Genomic DNA, 14,883 nt, shown 5'->3' on the forward strand with positions numbered 1-14,883 from the left:
CTGCCCTCAAGATGTTTACATCAAGTTTAGAAGGGAAAGTAGACATTAAGCCTTCTAGGCAGAGGAAACAGTGTGAGCTAAGGTGCAGAAATAAAAGAAGGCCAGACAGCCTGTCCAACAACAAGGACATGCAAGCTGCTCTCCATGGCTGGAACTTCGCACGTGGAGGCAAAGGAGTAGGCGAGCTGGGAGTGAGGGGAGGGAGGAAACGGAGAGACATGGTATAGCCAAAGAGGTTCCAGGTCATTGAGAGCTTGTATCTATACTTAGAAATTAATTTGAGGACTGTGGAGAGAGCCATTGAAGGGCTTCTGCTAAGGGAATGATGTGATCAAGTTATGTTTTGAAAGGTTATTTTGACTTCAGTATAGAGGGTGAATTGGAGAAGACCAGCCTGGGGACAAAGATTGGTTAGTAAGTCACTGCAGTAGACCTGTGGAGAGGTGATAAGGAGCTGAAACAGGGCAGCAGTGAGAGGGAAGAGGGAAATCAGAAACAGGAAAAGATACAAGAAATGTTAAGGAGCCTAAAATGATGAGTGAATGCTGGTGCCATGTGTGACAAGAAATATAGGAGGAGGGACTGAGGAGAATAATAATGAGTTCCGTTTTCCATTTTAGAAATCTTGAGCCAGAGGTGCTTGCAAAATAAGCAGGTGGAAATGTCCAGTAGGGGACTGGATATTTGGGTCTTGTGCTCAGTGAGAGCCTTTGGGCTAGAGGTACACATTTGAGAGTCATATGCGTGCAGATGGTAGTTGGACCACAGGAGTGGGTAAAATTACTCAGGGAAAACAAGTAGGGAAAGAGGAGAAGAGGCCATGGACAATGCCCAGCTGGAGTTCACAGGTAATTAAAGGTTGGGCAAGGCATATACAGCCAGCAGAAGAGATGCAGAAGGAAGAGGAGAACCAGTAAAAGGTGGTGTCTCAAAAAGCCGTAGAAGAGAATATTTCAGAAGGAGGGAGGCAGCAGTGTCAGATGCCACAGAGGGATCAGGTCATGTCATGATGGAAAAGGTCCATTGGATTCTACAAATAGAATGACTCTGTTTGAGGGACTTCTGCATCTTCATTTCTCATATAAAGCTGGATCAACAGTACCTTTCTTGGGGAGAGAAAAGGATAAGGTGGGGAACACATGTAGGGAAGGATCTCTATTCCAAAGAAACCTGAATGCCTATAGCACTCTAGTATAGCATAGCTATACTATATACTGTTAGGACTGCTTACAGCTTGAGCCAGCCCATGAGATTGTGAGCTGAACTGCATAGACACACGCAGTCCCACTACTCAGAGGAGACCTCTGTTAATAATTTCATTATAAATTCTTTTAGACTCTTTTTCTCCACATATAAACAAATATATGTGTTTATATATATACACAGATGTAATTTTTAAAATAAATATTGGCTTACACTGTGCATGCTCTTCTGAGAACCTGAATAAAGTAATCATCTTTCCATGTTAACTACAAGTAGAGCTATTGCCGTCTTTAATAGCTGCAAAGTATTCATTGTTTGAATGGAATGTAATTCATTTAACAAGTCAGGCCCTTAATGATGAGCATGTAGGTTGTTTCTAGCTTTTTGCTGCTGTACACAGCATTGTAATGAGTATTTTTATACACAGATCTTTGCACACTTTGTCAGGGTGAGTGTAGGTTAAATTCCAGTGACTGTGTCTTACCTACCTCTGTACCTCAGCACCAGGCGTTAAGTAGCTACTCAGTAAAAGTATTAAAATACTCTGAATTTAGGTCTTTGAAGTCCTGCAGTGTCTCATTTATCTCTGTATTTTTAGCATCACAAGAGTGACCAACAGCACCAAAAATTGTTTTCAGAATGTATAACCTCAAGGATATGGAGAACTCCACCTAGAAAAGGAAAGTGTTGAGTAGTGACTTTAGCTTTTAAGTGGCACGTGTTTCAGAAGCACCTCACTAAGCATCACCAGCTAGGAAGCGCCTTGAGACATTTCTAATGAGGGCTCTGCATTGCTCCTCTTCCCCCTGCTCCTTGTGATGAGGGTGGATGTACTCCTTTCCCTGGGCAGTGGAAAGACTAGATCAAAATTCTTGGTAGATAATTGGTTCGAGAGAGAAGTTAAAGACTCTTGTCTTCCCTTCAAAGTTACATTTCTTTCTCACCTCCCAGTTGCTCTTCACAGAACCTTTGGAGCAGGGGCAGTTTTTTGTTCAGCCCCGCATGACTAGTGCCTGGCATAGTACCTTCTGGCTGTCGCGACTGCCTTTAGAATAGGCCGACATCTGAGAAGTTGTAGAAGCGAGATCTCTCAGGCATAGTCGTTTGAGCTGGTATGGGGACATTCATAATGGTCCAGCATTTGACATACCATCATAGGCTGTCTTACAGTACAACCTCTAATAAAACTAGGCTGTCCCGAGCCCCTGGTAATAAAGTTGTTTACCTTTATACCAAGAAAGTTGGGAAGGCACCAAAATCCGCATGTGGCGTGTGCCCAGGCCGACTTCGAGGAGTTCGTGCGACTCCTAAAGTTCTTAAGAGACTGTCTAAAACAAAAAACATGTCGGCCGGGTCATGGTGACTCCATGTGTGCTGAATGTGTCGGTGACAGGATCAAGCGTGCTTTCCTTATTGCGGAACAGAAAATCATTCTGAACGTGTTGCAAGCACAAGCACAGAGTCAGAAAGCTAAATTAAAAAAAAAAGTGAAGCTTTTTTAAGTAATAAAGAAGTGAAGAAGCCTTGTTCTGTTAATTTCTGTTGTGATTTGTTAGTGTACAGGTTTGGTTTCTGTGGTAACTAGAGACCCCCGTGATTTTAGTTGATTACTTTTTCTTAAGTAATTGGAGGTCAGTGATTGCTAGAATTTTTTGATGGCAGCTCTAGACAACAGTAAAATAGGGACCTTAATATATTTTCTCTTAGGAACTATGTTGTATTGTTCCTGATACCCCTTAATAATGCAAAAGTATATAAAGGATTTTAATAAAAGCTCATTCTTACAGTGATAAAAAAAAAAAAAGAGAGTAGGCCTTCCGTAGATAAGTAGGGAGTAAACAAGCAAGTGTTGAGCTGTGCAGTTGGCGTAATCTGAGAAATTTTCTAAATGTTTTGACCATTTTCCCAAATTTAAATCCTTTTCCACTTCCTTTTGTTCACTGGTGCCTCTTTTATTATGTATTAAAATTTGTATATAATACGGTTTGTTCCTGAGCTTCATTTATTCCATAAATTCTACCCATCTATTTTTTTGGTGCCAGTCCATATAATTTTAGTTGCTTTTTATATGTTCTGATATTTTGTAAGTCTAGTTATAGCTCATAATTTCTTTTTTTAATAGTATTTTATAGTCTTACCCATTCATTTTTCTAAAATAAGTCTTAAGAAATTTGAATGTATTCTAATAAAAACAGTGTATTGAGATTTTTTATTATAATTACATTAATACTGCAAATTTCTCTATTGGCACCTCTGTACTGGTCTTTCCATCATATAGTATAGTATATTTTTCCCCTTTCATTCAGATTTTCTATTATATATTTTAGTAGAAATACATGTATTTCTTCATCTGGATTTCTCATTTCCCAACATTTACCAAACACCCATTCCCCCAACCCCCACCTTCTGTCACTGTGCTTTCTGCTGGCAGTACAAAAATGAACACAGCTCTTTCCCTCAAGGAGCTCTCTTTGGTGGGCAAGAGAGAGAACTGATCAGATAATTAAAACTAATTATAATAGTTACTGTGATGAACAGAAGCACGAGGTACTAAGAAAGCATAGAGGAGAGGTCCCAAATAAGACTGGGGGCTATTAAGGAAGACTTCCTGGAGGAGGGCACTCCTGAAGTGAGTGCTAAAGGCAGAATGGAAGTTAACCGAATGAAGAGGGAAGAAAAAGTATTCCAGGCAGACAAAATATTCATTGGAGTATATGTTCAAAAGAAAAGAGGCAAGACAAATATTGAAGTGTTTTAGGAGCTGTAAGTAGCTGGGGTATCTGATGACAGTGGGATAATAGCTGGAAATGAAGCTAGAAAGTACACAGGAGGGTGGCAGATTGTGAATGTACTTATGTGACAAGATGAGAGTTTGAATATAGGATTGAAGGATTTAACTGAAGGAGTGTAACGGTCAGATTTATGTTTTAGAAAAGACATCCCTAGAAGAGAAAATAAAGTTAAATAGAGGCCACTCTGGCTGCTGTGTGGAAGATGGCATTAAGGGTTCCAAACTTAGGCTGAGAGGCCAGTCAGGGAGCTGCTCGAGTTATCTGGAGGCAACATGTGCTAAGGCAAGGGCTTTGGTGATGAGGACCGAGGAAAGGAGCAGTTCCAGAGCTGCTAAGGAGATAGGTAGATACACAAACAGTACTCGGGCATACATACAAACTCTCTTCCTCTTTTTCCATTTTTATTGTGCAAATCTCAAACATTCCCAGAAGTAAAGAGAATAGTACATACCCCCATGAGCCTTTCGTCCACATTGAGTATCTATTAAGATTTGGTCCCATTCATTTTATATTTCCCTTTATTTTGTGTTTTTGCACTGTTACTGAAGTATTTTAAAGTAGAATCTCATCCTTTTGTCATTTCAGCTCTACATACTTCAATTTACATCTCTAAAAAAACTGGATATTTTCTAACATAACCACAATCACATTATCATGCTTAACAAAGTCAGCAGTAAATTCCTTGGTGTAACTTAATAACTAGTATATATTCATATTCCTTGTTTATCTCAAAATATCTTTTAATTGGTTTGTTCCAATCAGGATTTGGATCACGTATCACATTTCATAGTTTGGACTCAAAAGACTCTTTTAATCTATAGCAATCCATAACCTTACTCCCTTTAAAAATATATGCCATTGACGATTGAAGATACCAGGTGTGCTGTCCTGTAGAATGTCCCACATTCTGGCCTTGTCTCTTTTCTCATACTATAATTTAACTTATTCCTCTGTCTTTCATATTTTCTATAAACTGGAGGTTAGCTTTGAATGACTAGTTGGGTTATGGTTCATCTTTTCCTTGGGAGGAGGGTGCAAGACTACTTCATGGGTAGGGCTGTGAAGTGTTACTTCTATCTGGTAGTCCCACTCTTAAGGATGCTATGATTGATCAGTGGAGGTGATGACAGCTCATCCCTCCATTGTAAATTTTCCCATCAACTTTTCATTGAGTTCATCCACTATTGATTGTCACCTGAATGAATTATTTTATCATGGGCTATAAATTTTTTTTTAATTCTGTCAATCATCACTTTATTAGCTGAATAGAGAACATTCCCTCAATAACTAGGGCTGTTTGGTTGTCCTAAAATACAATATGTACTGAAAAGACAAGATAAATGCTTAATTCATTTTCTTTTATTGTACTTTTTGGATTAAGGAGTTGGTACCTTAGCTGTTCCTTTTTTAAGTATCTATTGATCATGCTTCTGTTTTATGATTTATTGCATTGGCTAGTCCAGTGATTCTCCCCCAGTGATTATCTTGTTATCTCAGCCTTAAAGAAACAGGTTTTCATGTGCACAAGAGCCTTTACATCCTTCGGTATGTGAATGATTTTCTAAGTACCACACGTCAGTCCTCCAGTCCCGTACTTTTCAGAAGACAGAACAACCTGTCCTTTGGTTCCTCTTCTCTTGTTCCAGGTCACACTGTGAACAAGATGTGTCAACACTCAGATTCAGAAGTGGCTTGTCTTGCCAGAGAAGTTTACACTGAGTGGAAAACTTTCATTGAAAAACATGTGGATAAACCTTCTATAGAAGTCCGAAGTGATTCCAAAACCGAGGCACTTAGGAAAAACGCCCAGAAATTACTCTCAGAAGCCTTGGAATTAGAGGTAATGGCCTACTTGGAATGTGATTACTAGGTGCTCTCGGTTAAATGATCTTTACATTTTCACAAGGAAATTTCATAGTCTTAAGTGCTAGTCTTCTGGTTTTTGTTTGTTTTAGTGATTCTGGATTTGTAAGCATTCTGGGAGACAGTATTGTATGAAGACTGAAGGCTTTGGAACTAGCAAGACATGGATTAAAATCCTGGGTCTAGTATGCACTGGGTATGACACCTTAGGCAAATCTTTTAACATATCAGAGGCTATTTTTTTATCCATAAAATGAAGATAATTCCTACCACCTAAAATTATTGGAAAGATTAAATGAACCATATACACAAAGGAATAGTATAGTGCCTGGCGGTTAGAAGTCACTTAATGAATGTTGGTTCCTTCTCTTTTAAAATTCTTCCCATTCCTGCTGAAGGAGAAGGTCTGAGATGGACTCTGTTACAGAATATCAATGGCAAAATAAATAGCTGTCTTTTGAAAAGACTCTACTTCCCCATTTTTTGTCAGCTCCCATACTCTTTATTCTAATGCATATAATCAGTTGCCTAGACATAATCCCTGTCATCTTTGTGGCCAATAGTAAGATGATGTTAGTGGGTTGCGGTACACATGCTAGAAGAAGAATTTTTTACTCATTAGTAGTATTAGTCATCATCATCAAACAAATCTTACAGATCAGTTAATATTCTGGAAAAATCAGACTTATAACATCCACATTTTTTCTTCTTTTCAGAGTATTCCTAATAAAGTATCCTTAAAGAATAATTTAATGTTATTAGCAGAAGAAGCAATTCAGAAGTCTGGTTTAAATACTAGATCTGTTATTGCATTTTCTGAAAAACATTTTAACCTTTCTATCTCAATCATGCATCTACAAAAGAAAGGCAAATGGACTTGTGGTATAATATGTACTTTTTAAGAATAAAGTTTTGGGCTTTTTAATACCAATTTATGATAGAAAATGAAAAAAATACAGAAAGGAAAAATAAGATCACCATTGAACCTACCATCCGGACATAATCTTTTTAACGTTTTGGTGCATTTCCTGTTTGGTAAATTATTACAGCTCTTTAAATGAATACTGGGCTAGTTATGATTATCCCAGATTTATTAAGAGCCAATTATGTGCCAGTTGTTCCATAAGATATTTTTATTGATTATTTAAGTAATATTGCAGAAAATTGATGATTATTTACATTTATGTTGTAGTTTTAATCTTGATCAATATCAGTCAGTGTCATTTTGTATACACTTTTCTACATATCTATTTTTTACATTTATAATTTTTAATGTCTATTTGATAGGTCAGTGAATTAATATACTCTAAGTTTGCTTAACTTTTCCTAAAGGAAGTATTAATACGAATATTAAACCCTTGGAAGAGAGGAAAAAATATGAAAGTTGTAAGTCTAATTTTCCAGAGTATCGATTAGCCAACAAGACTTGCTATTTGATATTTTAAATAAAGTTTATTTTTAAAATAAACCAAAATTATTGCAGAAACATAGAGTGTGGGTCTACAATATGTAGTTAATGTGGTGGTAAATACCAGTTCCCTGTGGTATCTTTTTAAGTAAATGATAACGAAGCTATGCTTGTGAGGATTAATGAGCAGTTTGCCTGCTATATTAAACACCATAATAATTATCCTTTTAGTTTATCCATTAATTATCCTTTAAATGGCACATTAAGTGGTAAGCACTCAAGTGTCACAAAGCAAAGTTAAAAAAGTGATACATTTGTTAGTGCTTTCCAGTGTAATTGGAAAAAATATCAGATTAAGTATAGTTGAATGGTTTTGTTCCCAAAGAGTAAATTTTAAAAATTAAAAGTGTGCATCTTACCATCTTCCTTGGCCAAAGAAAATCAGTCTGTTTTCCTTGGATAAATAGCATTTGATTGCATTTTTATCAGTTTGGTATGTCAAAAAATATAAATACAAACACTTTTACATAAAGTTAACTCTTAGCACCCATCATCATCTGAAACATTTTCATATTAGAGTAGATCAGTGAACCATCTAATGCACTGTCTAGTCTCTGACAGTAACCAATGTTGAGTGCATTCAAATCAGACATCAGATCTCCATAAATGTACTTTATCAGGCAGTAGTAAACCACTGGGTAAGTTATTGGCCCAGTGACTAAAAAGCCTTTGCAATTTGATCTTAGCATGTGTTTTTTCAAATCCACTCATTATATTTTTATAGAAAATAATGTTTCCATGTTATTTGTTTTGGTCATATCCTTTAGTAGTGAAAGCCACATATGAAGAATACACACACACAGCCAAAAAGTACATCTCTGTATTACTCTATAGATCTTGCTTTCCAGATTCATGGATTATTTCCTTGTTCTTGGAATAATGGAATAGATGAATAAAAACTCCATTGTTGAGACCTACGTTCCATTCCCCTTTACTTTTTCTCCCTTCTGGGTCTTCTTTGTTCTTCCCTGTCTTTTAGATCTTTCCTCATATGAACGTCCCCTGTGGTGTCATTCTCTTACTTCCCCTTCCTCATTATCCACTCTCCTTCCTACCTCACGGCCTGTGATCATTTTCCTATTATGTCATTAAAAAAAATGAATCTGATTCTCAAAGTGAGCCTGTTATCATTAAGCGTTATGAAACACTGGCTGGTTGGCCCAGTTGGTTGTCAGATGGTGCTAATGAGATCCAGGTCAGGGGTATATCCCCATATGGGACTGTTAGTTTTTTCTTTGTTTAATGGCCTCAGACTGCACCTCTGGCTTTGACCAGCTCTTTCATAAATGTATTCAAGTGGTCAAAAAGGAGTGTGGGTATATATGTACAAATCCAGTCATGCTATTAGAAAACTCATACGAAGTTTGATTCTAGTGAATATTCAGCTCCACAAATGTTTATTTCTACTGCTACTAGTGCCAGGGGAGAATGCAGACATAAATGAGTTCCAGTCCCTATGCTAAGAAAGCTTACTGTCTCCTGACTAAGCTCCTGTAAATGACTGACTAAATGCGCGTCAGGATGAAATATGTCTGAAATAGTAGTACCAGCAAGTGGTGTAGACACGAAAACGACAGAACAGTGAAATCTGATGGAAGAACCTGGGAAAGTTTTGTGGAAAAGACAGCAGTTGAACTGACCTTTGTGAGAGTGGTTGGATTGTGCTAACTCGGAAATGCATATAAAATAGAAACATATTTCATATTTTATCTGCCATGTATAGATTGTTATTGAAAGAGCAGGAAAGGAGGGAAGTGTACACAGGGAAAGAGGAAATTCACTTAACAGATATTTACAACGTGCCATAACCTGTGCTAGGCATTGGGAATTGAGAAATGGATCCAAGGTGGTATCAGCCCTAGAGTGGCTCAAGTCTGCTGAGGGAGATAGGCAAATAAATAGTTACAGTGTGGTGTGGGAAGTTCTGCACTTAGGGTAAACACATGAAAAAGAACGTCTTTCCTTGCTTTTAAAGAGCTTACAGATATGGCAGACATCACTAATTGATTTTGGCACCATTTCTTCTGGGTCCAGAATCCTTGACAAAAGACAGCTCTAGGTGGATGTGTTTTATATCTTCTCCAGTTATAGTCAATTCATCCAGGATTGGCCGACTGAATAACACACACTTGACTCACAGGTACAAATAGATAAGGAAGGCAGATCAAATTCTCTGTCTCTGAGAAACTGAACTAGGAAATACCAAGAAACAACAGTGGAAGTTTTGAAACAGAAGGGATATTATTGGAGGAGTTATAAGGAAGCAGAAGCTATAGGTAGAGATGTGTAGAATAGGCAGCGAGAAGAAGGCAGTTAAAATCGGTAGGTGGTAAGGCAAATGGAGAGGAGCAAAACATGTGAGAAAGAGACACAGGGAAAGGGTATGGTTCGCAGATAAATCCCTAGGTTTCTTACAGTATTCCTGTTCCCATCCACACACATGTATCTCATAGCAAAACCTCTTTTTCTCAGGGTCTCAGTAAGACTGGTCCTTTCACCCAAAAGGGCTTACCTGAATCACCAGGTTAGAACCCATTGGGAAGGGGGACTCTCAACTTGGGTAGGTTTGGATTATCCAAAGGCAATTAGTTCTAAGATAGGCACTCATCACTTTGTGCAATGAACTTGTTATACACAAGGGTACATGATGAATTATTTTCCCATATGATTTGCATTTTCATATTACTAATGTTTTCCTTCATTTCTTCATCCTGATTGGCCTTCATTTAACATGAGGCATGCATGAGAATTGTTAGCTACCTGCTTCCTGTTCCCATCACATGGCTGGTAGAGCACCTATTCCGCTGCCCCATGGTCATCTGTGTACATGCCTCTCCTAGGCTGTGAGTTCTTAGAGGGTAAGGGGTCAGGTCTTTTTGCTTGGGTGTCTCTGATACCCAGATCGGACCAGACTCAGAGTAGCAATTCAATAACCATTTGCTGAATCAAGTATGAATAAGCATCCAGTTATGTACATTTCAGGGCACTCTCAAGGTTCTTTTATACATATATTACAATTTGATGGAATGGCCATGACCTGTTTTTGCAATGCACACATACCCTTCCTCCCTTAACAACCATGCCCCTCAAGAAAAAAAAAAAAGACTTTTTTCTTGCCTGTTATAGTAAGTGACTCTCTAAGCAATCAGTGATTAAACATCCTCACGCTGGAATGAGGAGCCCCACACTGCAGGAAGGAGCCTCTCTGGAAGTATGGCTGGACAAATGCTGGGCAGACAGCCAGCCACCCTTCTAGCCTTGTAAAGTGGTCTGGTACCAGGGCTGCCTCAGGCTGGGGGCCAGTTCAGGGCCAACCTAGGAGGCCATGGAAAGTTCGAGGAGTCTTGGTTCTAGAGAGCCATGGCACCAAGTTTGCTCACTCCAGCACAAGCCTTGGAGACAGTGTCAGTCATCAGGACTACAAACGTCCCTGGATGTGTTTTGTCTCTTACACGTAGGCAGACATCTGGGCCTGGATAGTCATTCTCTCTCTGTGTTTCTTTCTCTCTCTCTTTCTCTCAGTCCTGTTCTGTTCCCTGCTTGGTCCTAGTTTCTTCCAAGTTTCTTTATTCATTTGGTCTGTTGGTCTCTCTCTTTTGTTAGGACGTTTTGTCAAATGTCAATTGATCCTTTTTTATTTTGGTGCAGAGTTTTCCTAAACTTTTCTTTTTTTAAAGTGTAAGTACAGTACATATATGGAAAAGCACACAAAAGGTCTATGTGCACCTCACTGAATTTATCACCAAGCAAATGCCCACTTCACCTGGCCAGAGCCTACTCATTCTCCAGGTCTCACATCCGAACACATTTCCTCTGGAGGCCAGGCGCTGCCCTCCTGAGTTGGGTCCCTTTGATGTAGCTCTGCACCCCAGCACTGGCTCCTGTCCCCTTTCCTAGCACTTGGTACACTTACAGTCCCTGCTCACCGTCTGTCTCCAAGTGGCCCATGCTCTCTGTGGAGTCAGAAACTGTTGACTTTGTTCACTGCTTTTTCCTCAGCCTGAGCACGAGCACGAAGTAAGTGCTGAGTAGGTATGTGAATGGGTGGAGGGGGGTGGGGGGAAGGGAAGGAGTGAAGGGAAAAAAGGAAGTAAGAGAGAAATTTGTTTCCTATTTTTAAGGAACTCACTCTCAGGGAAGACAGCTCCAGAAGTAGATCATTATGTTATGAAAATGACTAAGGGAAGCTCAGGATGTTGTGGCAGACCCAAGGAGAACTTTCAGTCCTTTGAACTAGGGTTTGCTTTTTTGCTTTTTGTTTTTTAGCTAAGCTTGGAATCTAATAAGAGTGTGTTTCCTAGGGAACGTGTGCCTTGCTGAGGGAACACGTACCTGCACATCGTAGTGTGTGGAAGCAGCTGAGCTTGCTCAGACTGGGCTCGGTTGGGACCAGGAAGGCGAATAGTGAGGGATGTGCCTGGAAAGGAAGGAAGTGAGGGGCTTCCTGAACAGCAAGCCAGTCTGGCCTGGATCCAGATCATGCAGACAAAGTCCCAGACCTGTCCTGCTTTGATTAGGCCTGTGACTTCAGGAGGGCATGGGCTTGAGCCAGACCACCCCAGAATTGCTACAGGTCCCATCCTGTAGGCCCGTTCTGCTTAGCTGACCCTGCAGGGGTCTTTCCAGACTCAGCTGGTCTCTCAAAAGGTTAAAGGGACAGTGAGTATGGTGAGAGGGAAGAAACTTGAATATTGGAGTCAGGGGCTCAGGGTCAGAATCCCAACTCTGCCTCTCAGTAGTTATAAGATCTTGAACATCTCTTTACCTTTGAACCTGTTTCCTCATCTGTAAAATGAGATCATAGGAGTTGTGAGCATTAAATGTGAAAAGTGATTTATAAACTGCTTTACACACATATTAGGATCCAGGCTCAGTGATTCTAAAATACTGTAAGGGGTTAAAAGGTACTTCGAAAACAAACAAACAAAAGTATAAACTGTTATACTGATTTATTATCCTTGGTCTTCGTTTCCTGGTTGGTAAAATACAGGGCCCAGTACCTACTGCTTGGTTCAGGCCAGTTTCCTGTTATAATGGCAAATATTACCACCCGGCAGGGGTTGTGAATGAGGTCCCTGTCACATAACACATGGCCTTGTTCTTTAATTGCCAGGGTGGAATTAATTTGCTCTTCCTGTTTCTCTTGTGACAGGAAGTAGATGTCCTTGAATTTCAGTTGATTAATGGAGGCCTCTGAGCAGAGTGCTCCAGCCTCTCTCGCCTTTAATCCTTATGCAATGCAAGGCCCTAATTTGATAATTTTGCTGTTTTTTTAGATGGATCACCTACTGGTTGAAAATATTGAACGGGAGACGTTTCATCTCTGTTCCCGCCTCATTAACGGGCCGTACCGGCGGACGGTGAGAGCCCTGGTCTTCACATTAAAGCATCGAGCTGAAATCCGGGCCCAGGTGAAGAACGGCATGCTGCCAGTCGGCACGTTTGTACAGACCCACAAAAAGTGACCTGAGGATGGTTCCAGCCCTGGGCTGGGCAGAAAGGAAAATGGGCCTCTCTACCATTCAAAGATTCTTTTGAGTTTGGGTGATGGCTGATGCTGGCTGTGTTAAATTTTCCCGTGGTGCCATTCCTTCAGACTGAGGATGCAAACAGCCCAGGAGACAGGCCTGCAGGAAGTGCTTCATTAGCTGCAGTACGCTGGTGCCGCCTAACAGCACGTGCACTGGCTGTCACTGGGAAGCGCAGTACGGTTGCCATCACCCAACACAGTGAAAGGGTGATGGATTTCACTGTGAATATGCGAAGGACACCTCTAAAGTTCCCTGTGTCAGGCAGATGAAGTTACTACTTTATTTCGCCACCCTGCAGGTAACTGAAACTCAATTACTGCTGCTGCTCACTCGGTTCCATCCCCCTGAGTTTAGATAGCTCCAGTGCCTCTCAGAACTCCCCTGTCTGTTCTCTTTCCTCTACCCCAGGGGTGAGCCTGCCAGAGCCCACCAACTACCCCTTCTTTCCAGAACTCACTTATCTGAACATTTCAGCTCTCCCTGGAAGACCTTCTCCGTTGGTCTCCGGAGCCCCCATGCTGAGGCTTCTAATGAGGAACTGGCCTGAAGCATCTCCCCACCTTGGGATTTATTTGAATATGTTGGCTCTCTTGGTTTAGGGCTGTAGAAGATACATAATGAAATTTCTCTTAAAATGAATTAGTGTAAGAGAAAAATTATATACACATGTATTTAAAAATGAAATACATCTATCTAGACTTGCTTGAACAACTACATAAGTGATAGTAGCTTTTTTTAAAAATGATAATAACGTGGGACTTTTTGTCTCTAAAAGCAAAGGTATGGCTTGTTCATTGAAAAGTGTTTTGGGTTGAGAAAGAGCATAGTTGATGAAAATAAAGAATGATTGAACAGGAGTTTGAGGGAGATAGCAAGACCCGAAGGTTTTTTCAGGTGAGGGGAGACTAGAGCGTTTGTGATCTGAAAAGAAGGAGCCAACAGAGATTTAAAATCAAAAAAAAAAAAAAAAAAAAAAAAAGGGAAAGATTTAAAATTAAAAAAAGAGAGATGGATTAAAAAGCAAGGACAGAAGGAAAGGGACTAGCTTTGTTTACCTTCTATGTGCTAGATACTTTTTCTAAGGTAATTTCTTAGCATTTACATTCATCTTCATATAGTTTTTAAAAATCCTGTTGAATTATCTCACCTGTTGTGTTAGTAGATATTGTTTTGGTTTTTTAGATTTCTTCTTTTATTCAGCAACCATTTGTTGGGCACCCGTTCCCAGCAGCCTTGCGGGTACCTAGCAGGAGCTACAGATGAGACCCTGAGGCTCACCAAGCAGGAGTCTCTTGTCAGTTTCCCTCTGCTCATAACTACGGGAGCTAGAGTAATAATTGTACACATGCCATATGCTCAGCATTGATGTAGACATTTGAAAAAATAATAATGCCCAACTAAAGGTGAGAATAGTGAGGCTCACAATGGTTTGGTAACTTACTCAAGGTTCACAGACAGTGAATAGCAGATCTTAGATTCAGAACCTAGGTCTGTGTGAGTGTATGTAGTCTTCCTGCTTGATTTCATCCACTCTCATGGTTTCAGGCATCTTTTTACATGCTGATGACACTCCAGTTTATATCTTCAGCCTATCCCTGCCCTCCAAGTTTCAGCCAGTATTTCCTAGATGTCCCATGGGCATCTCAGATGCAACATGTCTTCTCTCACCTGACAGTACTGGCAACCCAGACACTCCAAATAGCAACCCTGGGGTCAGCCTAGACCCCTCACTCCCATCCTCACTCAACCAAGTCCTAATGGGTTTACTTCTCAAATATACTCAGTACCTCTTGCCTCTTCTCCATCTCTAATACCACTTCAGGACTTTCTCTTGCCCACATGACTACATGGCCTCCTAGCTGGTCTCTCTGCCTCCAGTCTTAACCCCTTCCAGTTCACCTCTCTATATGAGAAACAAAGTGACATCAAAACTGGAAATCCTGTCATGTCACTCCTGCTCTGAGCATTTTCACCTGCTGTTTTCTCCCTCTGGAGTGTTGCTCTCTACCTAATTCCTTTTGCTGCC

The 14,883-nt window shown here is 40.1% G+C and overlaps 1 protein-coding gene and 1 pseudogene across 4 annotated transcripts in view; both read left to right on the forward strand.

Annotated features, from left to right (window-relative positions):
• Positions 1–14,883, forward strand: part of TCEANC2 (transcription elongation factor A N-terminal and central domain containing 2) — a 57,481-nt gene that overhangs the window by 24,828 nt on the left and 17,770 nt on the right. For 3 of the 4 annotated variants that reach the window (XM_032494373.1, XM_014555437.2, XM_006180130.3), the window contains exons 4-5: positions 5,642–5,835; positions 12,603–13,877. In XM_032494373.1, coding sequence (XP_032350264.1) covers positions 5,642–5,835; positions 12,603–12,791 — 383 coding nt within the window. In that variant the 3' untranslated portion in view covers positions 12,792–13,877. Of the gene's footprint in view, positions 1–5,641; positions 5,836–12,602; positions 13,878–14,883 lie in introns of those variants that run through there. The other variant, XR_004325036.1, reaches the window with a different exon arrangement.
• Positions 1,535–3,007, forward strand: LOC116668008 (annotated as a pseudogene).

The sequence above is a fragment of the Camelus ferus genome, chromosome 13, assembly GCF_009834535.1.
Source record: "Camelus ferus isolate YT-003-E chromosome 13, BCGSAC_Cfer_1.0, whole genome shotgun sequence".
Lineage (NCBI taxonomy): Eukaryota > Metazoa > Chordata > Mammalia > Artiodactyla > Camelidae > Camelus > Camelus ferus.